The sequence below is a fragment of the Acartia tonsa genome, chromosome 2 (genome assembly GCF_053477335.1).
Source record: "Acartia tonsa isolate MP-2025a chromosome 2, ASM5347733v1, whole genome shotgun sequence".
Taxonomy (NCBI): domain Eukaryota; kingdom Metazoa; phylum Arthropoda; class Copepoda; order Calanoida; family Acartiidae; genus Acartia; species Acartia tonsa.
The window spans coordinates 35,998,287-36,005,165 of NC_137261.1; the positions used below are offsets into that span (position 1 = coordinate 35,998,287).

At 33.2% G+C, this 6,879-nt stretch overlaps 1 protein-coding gene across 1 annotated transcript in view; it reads left to right on the forward strand.

Annotated features, from left to right (window-relative positions):
• Positions 1–5,155, forward strand: part of LOC145311694 (netrin receptor DCC-like) — a 67,790-nt gene extending 62,635 nt beyond the window's left edge. The window contains exons 11-14 of the mRNA XM_080150661.1: positions 3,329–3,433; positions 3,717–3,782; positions 4,104–4,136; positions 5,010–5,155. Of these exons, the coding sequence (XP_080006787.1) occupies positions 3,329–3,433; positions 3,717–3,782; positions 4,104–4,136; positions 5,010–5,085 (280 nt within the window). The 3' untranslated portion in view covers positions 5,086–5,155. The remainder of the gene's footprint in view (positions 1–3,328; positions 3,434–3,716; positions 3,783–4,103; positions 4,137–5,009) is intronic.
• Positions 5,156–6,879: the final 1,724 nt, after the last annotated feature.

A 6,879-nucleotide genomic window follows, 5' to 3' on the forward strand; every position in this document is an offset into this window, starting at 1 on the left:
TTGCTATGCTCCGCCCCCTGGGTTCACACGGTAAATATATTTTATATTGCTATGCTCCGCCCCCTGGGTTCACATGGTAAATATATTTTATATTGTTATGCTCCGCCCCCTGGGTTCACATGGTAAATGTCTTTTATATTGCTATGCTCCGCCCCCTGGATTCACATGGCAAATATATTTTAGAATGTTCAGCTTATCTTCAAATATAATCTTTCTTACATCTTAAATTGAAAAGAATTCATATTTTTTATTGTCAAAACTATGCACGGAAATTAGTTGCACCTGTTCATTGGCCAAGGCATTTCACCTACTCAGCTTCACTTTCGAGAAAAAAAAGATTCGTAATGGTAAAAAATTTGGATTGCTTTCACACAGAGTGCTCCATATTTAAAACGAAATTTGAAATTAGGGAGGGTTATTAGTGCTCACCAGGACACTTATTATAAAGTAACAAGATGTCTGTCTGTTTGTCTGTACCGAAGGACCACGCTAACTGCTGAACCATAGGTCCTGGGAAGGTTTATAACTATTTTTGGGGAGGGTATCACCAACCTCCAAAGAGCTCAAGAAAATAACCCCTAGAAACCCCCCCCCCCCCGAAAAAAGAATTAATTTATTTTTTAAAAAAATAAAAATGGGGGGGAACGTCAGCCTCTCCTCCCCCCCTAAAAAAAATGTTTTCCCCGAAAATTTTTTTTTCTTCTCTTAAGTGTGAAATAAAAAAAAATGGTTATAAAATTTAATTTCTCCCCCCCCCCCCTCCTCAAGTGCCCCTAGAGGCCTCTAGGGGGCGTAGCCGCTAGTATGATATAAAGATGCCCAAACAATAATTCTTATGTACTCTATTAATAAATTGTTTGATTATAATGTTATTATGAATATGTAGTCATAATGTCGAAAATATGTAAGCTAGGCACTTTTTTCATTAATTCCATTATAACGACAAAAGTTTACAGATGTACTGCAATTTATACAGAATTTTCGATAAAATATGTTTAAAGATAAAAACACCTTATCCCAGAATCGATGTAAGCCTTCGTATGCGGAAAGACAACAATCTGCAATTGTTTTATTATTGTTCTTTTACAACTTTATAAAGATTAACTTTAAATAACGGGGGGTTGGGGGTTGGGGGCTTTAAATATAGATTTTGGTTCCAAAAGTTGCATTGGAAAATCAACGTTAAGACGCTAAAGTTGAGTCATTTAGACACAAATAGTTTTACATGGCATTCAAAGGGCTTCAAAACTTAAAAAAAAACTTTTTAAACGACTAAACAAGGTAACAAAGCCAATATTTGGTATTTTGGTAAAGTTTATTTTATCTATAATCCCATCAAATTGATAGTACAGTAATTAAATGGGTCGTTTTTTTTAAAATTTACCAAAAGAAATATTTGAATCATTGACTAAGAACTACAACTTGTGTACAAAACTTCGCCTGCTATTTTGGCAGAGACTTGTGTCGTGTTTACTTGTAGGAGTAATTGGATATAATTGGTATATTGGGTCGGACACATTCCACAGAATGGATAATTAAAGGGACATTAGATATAATAATAAATTGTACATATTATAACACTCTTCGCATTAGGAGATTCCCTTCTCTCAACTATCGAATCAAATTTTAATTTAGAAAGGTAGAGATTGAGAGTTAATTTTTTTCCTATTAGCTAATTCTCTTTAAAATTGATAGGACAACTCTAACATGTATAATTTAACGAAAACAGCTAATCGTTACGGACGGATGGGCCGATCCTAATTATAGAAAAGCTTCGCTTTAAAAAGAGTGTCTATGCTGGACTTTACACTTTGTCGGAAACCGCCTGGGACTTGTTTCATTTTGCTTGTATAACAGTTATAAAAATATTGTCTTACCCTTGAAAAAAATTGTCAAAGAAAAGTACATAACTTAACATTTATACCCTCCCCCCCCCCCCCCCCCCCAACCCCCTCTGACAAATTTATGTTCGTTGCTTTCTCCCAAAATGCCAAGCGAGCGAGGAACCATCCTTTTTTTTTAAATAACATTAAAATAATGTGGGAAAATCTTTTTTTATTTGTACCCAACTTCTGAGGGGAGCGCTTAACCTGCGGGTGCCAATATCTTGTATGACCCAACTCTTCAGAGCTACCCTGTACCTAATTTAAGATATATCAGATTCAAAGATAAAATTTTAAAATGAAATATATCCTGAAGCTTATAAATGAATTTACTTTTTAGTGTGCGGCTTACATGTTAAGCAAATGTTATTTTAACCTCTCTCTTTGTTTTTATTTCATGCTTTAGTTAGGTTTAGATAAAAAGATAAATTTAGTGGGAAATATGAATGCTTTCTCACCTAGGGGCATGTACAGAATTTTATCAAAGGGGTAAAATTTAACATACCCATACTTACATATACAATAATGATAAGGATTAAGCTTTAAATGATTAAACTTTATACCCCAATTAAAAATTGTTGGCTGATACAGTCCATCATACGTTGGCTTCAAAACATTGTACTATGTTTGGGTTGTACACAATCCTTCAGGTGTCCAAAATTCACCACCAATAAATTTTTCAACAAGGTTGTTAATTGTATTGTCATTTCAATCCTCTTTCACATGCCTATGCAAGTTCCTCTATTTTATCAAGACATAGAGAAAAGAAAATATTCATGTTATAAGAATTTTATTCCAATATTTGTTTTTCCACAAAGGTTTTTGTTGTTGTTTACTTTTACATTTTTCTTTATAATATTCTAGGATCTTCAGGGATAAGACTTTAAATTGATATACATCCTCACTGATGGTAAAGAAGATTACCCCACCTGCAAATTAAAATTATTGGTTGAAACATTTAGACATTACTAGTTATGAACTAACCTATCAAAATTCAATGAAAGAAGTTTTTAAAGCTACATAATAAAATTACACAGTTATACAACTTTGGGTATCAGCGTAATTTACATCCCAATGTCCACTACCTCCCTGATAATGTTAGTGTATTCATTCAAATAAGCTATGCAAAGAGAGGTTTCTATTAGCAGGGCTACTATTCAAAATTTAAATGTTAGACCATCCATGTGTGTTTCTGTAAATCAAATTAAAAGGGAAATGTCTGATATTGGTTGTGAAGATTACTCCGTCTATGTTTCTCAATATTAAGTTTTAGATTAATAAAAGTAAATATAATAAAAATTGCTTTTGGTCAACTTTTTTCAGTTTAGATTAAATGTGATATAATTGTCCATTTGAAAAAAAATCTTACATAAAAAGATTGATAAAATCTAATATAAACCATAGGACATTTGATTATATTTCTAAATTTGTTTATTTTTTTTTAGGTTTATTGGTGAAGTTGCCCTTGACTTTCATCAACACCGTGGCGGTGTTCTTCTAGAAGAAGAGAGGAGATTAAGATCTTCTTCCAGTAAATTAACAATTACAAGGTATTTTATTCAACCATTTGTAGGGATAAGACAATGGATGGATGGAATTTTGACAAACAGGTTATTCCTTTTTTAATTACGCTGGAAAAATTTTTGACACTGTAGGTTTGTACAAATCAATCCAGATTCAAACATTTTAAGCCAACTTTTGAGAGATCTGGTACATAAAACTGGAACCAGAGTAATTTACCCTCTATCTCAGTAGTTAAGAAAGCCCTAAGATCACTTACTTCTAGTTAATAAGACAACAAAGGAAACTTTTTAGTATTTGAATATGTTACAGATTACAGTTGAATGAGAGTGCTGTTTACACCTGCAGTCCACAAATGGCTGATTCAGCTTCTGTCAGGTAATTAAAAATTTAAAAATTTAAAAATTTAAGTTGACTTTGAAATTATTGTTTTTTTTATGTCGATGCTTTCCCTCAAAGTGCCCAATGAACACAGTACCGCCTGCTCTTATTTTTTAACTTAAAAATAAGAAGAGCGTAGTTTTTTCTCTATGCCTAATAGCTGCAGAGAATTATAACTCTTTGAGGCCTATACCTGCGGTCACCGACCATGTACACAATAAAACCTGGCCTAAAGTAAATATCAAGCACACCTAAACTCAATTTTCATTTTCAGTGAAACTATCAAAATTTGTGATAATCATAAACTTTATAATTTAGGGTAACAGTGTTCTCTGAGTCAAATAAATTAAGGTAAAGCTTTGTCATTTGAAGTTTAAAATATATTGGATATTTTTAATCTTTCCTAACTTTCATGATGGTGTGAGAATATATATTTTTGTATAGAGTATCTGCGCTTCTAAACAAAGGATTCTTTATACTTACATTCTTAATTTAACATTTTACAATAAGCTCAATTTTGTGAAAACAATATTTTTCTTGTTAATATTTGAACAGTTTAAAAGTTAGGAATGAGAGGTATGATTTATTCATTAGCAGCTCATTTCTAGTCAGGGATATAGGGGTAACTTCATATTCTAGTATATAAAGTAGTAAGTGTTTTTTGTCTGTCCCGAAAGATCTCGCTAACCGCTGAACCGATATTGTTCTCATTTACAGTGAAGCTTCTTATAGGTCCTGGGAAGGTTTTAAACTATTTTTAGGGAGGTTGTCTTCACCCCCCCCCCTCAAATGAATATTTTCATAATCTTTTGAACAAAAATTTAAAATATGGGATGAGGTCGACTTTTCCCCCTCCTACCTTTAGTACCCCTAGATGCTTCTAGGGGCGTAACCGCTAGTATTTATATAAGTTGGTTGGAAGTAAGAGAAATTATTTTAAAGTTAACAATTTGTATAGTTTTCATTGTGTGGTCAGCGAAGGTTCTAGACACTGACCTAATAAGGTTCTCATGCACTCTACCTACACCTACACCCTCTTAAATTCAATCGCCCCTGGAAAAGAATGAGCACTCGGCGCAAATTACTTACGATTACTTCAGTAGGCGAGTTAACGCTTCGGGGACTACTCCTCTCTACGTCACCTTGAACATACTTCGTGTCTTGGATTACAGTGTAACGCGCTCATGCCCAACTTTTCTTGCTAACTCCTATTTGTTATTTCAGATCTTGCCAAGAGATGCTAACATCAAGATTTGTTACCCTTTTTATAACTTTGCTCAGTTCTCTTTACTTTGTTTAAATTTTATAGAAATGTGCTTTTATCATTATGTATTTATCGTTTTGTGAAAAATAAATTTTATTTCATTTTATATCAGTACTATCGGCTACGCCGCAGGCGCTCTGCATAAACGGGGTAGGGTAAACAAAAAATACCCTAAAGTAATGTTAAGATTTAAACTTAGCAATCAAATTTATTAAAACCATCGCAAAACCTAAAGCTTACAAAAAATGGAGAACTAAATTGGTTCAGTAGTTATTCAAATTTTAAGCTACAAACAAAAAAACTTACTTCTTAATAAATTAAGATTGTCAGTTATTTTCATAAGTGCAATAAATAATGCTAACAAAATTTTAAATTGATTTTGACAATTAATGCTAAAAAATCTACCGAGGAACTTGTGATCATTTTTTTTTATAAGTCTAAGGATATACAGGCATACCTATAGTCATGCCCAGGTTAAAGAGTAAGTGTATCCACACCAACAATAACTTTAAATGAGAGATTGAGAAAATGGGACATATGCATGACTACAAATTATCAAAAATTTTCTAAACCTTGATACAGGCAGGGAAAAGAGAATGTGATTCTGACAAACATTTCAAAGTGAAAATTTCCCCTCAACCAAGGGCGTCCAAGCTTTTTTATTTGGGGGGGGGGGGGGTAGGGTAATTTATTATGTAAAAACTTACCTACCTAATAATGAAGAACTATTAGATATTTATTAGTATCTCATTTCTAAACATGAAAACACAATAATCAACTAACAAGTCTTGCTTACTGATGAACCAATATTATTCTCCTTTAAAGTGTAGCTTCAAATAGGTCCTAGTTAGTAGTTTTTAACTAGTTTTAGGGAGGATACCACAACCCTGGCAGCCAGCCAAGATAAATTGCCCCTGGAAAAAAGATTTTAATATCTACTAATAATAGACATTGTTTAGACACACCCAGTGCATTGTTTAATTATAAGGCCATTACAAACTTTAACATGTATTTTTTATCATGGTTCAGAACTGGGTTGTTGACAGATTAATGCCAAACTAAACCATGTGGTGCGGGCGTGATTTAAATGTGTACTATAATCATTTTCTTAATCTCAATTTAGGGGTTTTTATATAAATACAACGTAGTTTTAAGACTTTGGGTAGCAATATAATGAGACGTTGGGTATCCCTCTAACTGATCCCTTCTTACCCATTTCCGTTACACCGAAAAACAAGTTTAACTCCAACAAAATATTTAATTTTCGGCAATTTCAAATGGAATTAATTGGCTTAATAGCAGCACCTGGATAAAGGTGACACACTTATATAATATTTATAGCCTGACGTTGACGCTTCAAATACAAGTCCTATCGACGCCACCTTTAACATGCTCTGCGTTTTAAATACCAGTGTAAGGCGCTCAATAACCCAGGGTATTAAGAAAGTTAACGCCCATTCGAGTGCCAACTCTTTACACGACCTTTAACTAAATGTCCCAACTTTGAATTGTAATGAGCTGCGCCTGTTTTTTGCGCACCTGACATAGCAACAGTACCAACCATTCTTGACGTCTTTAGTTATGACGAGGTGACGGGCCGAGATTCTAACCAATCAGCTTCCCGACAACGAGCGGATACGTGTTTCGCTAAAGTCGCGGGTCAATATTTTTCCGGTTACTTCGTTGCATTTTTGTCAATAACATACGATATAAAATTGTCTTTTTTGTAAATATATATTTTCTTTTATTGATAGATAATACATATATGTATATAAATCACTTTTGTTCAGTCACTGCAGGATTTTGTTTATAAAAATATAACTATTTAAC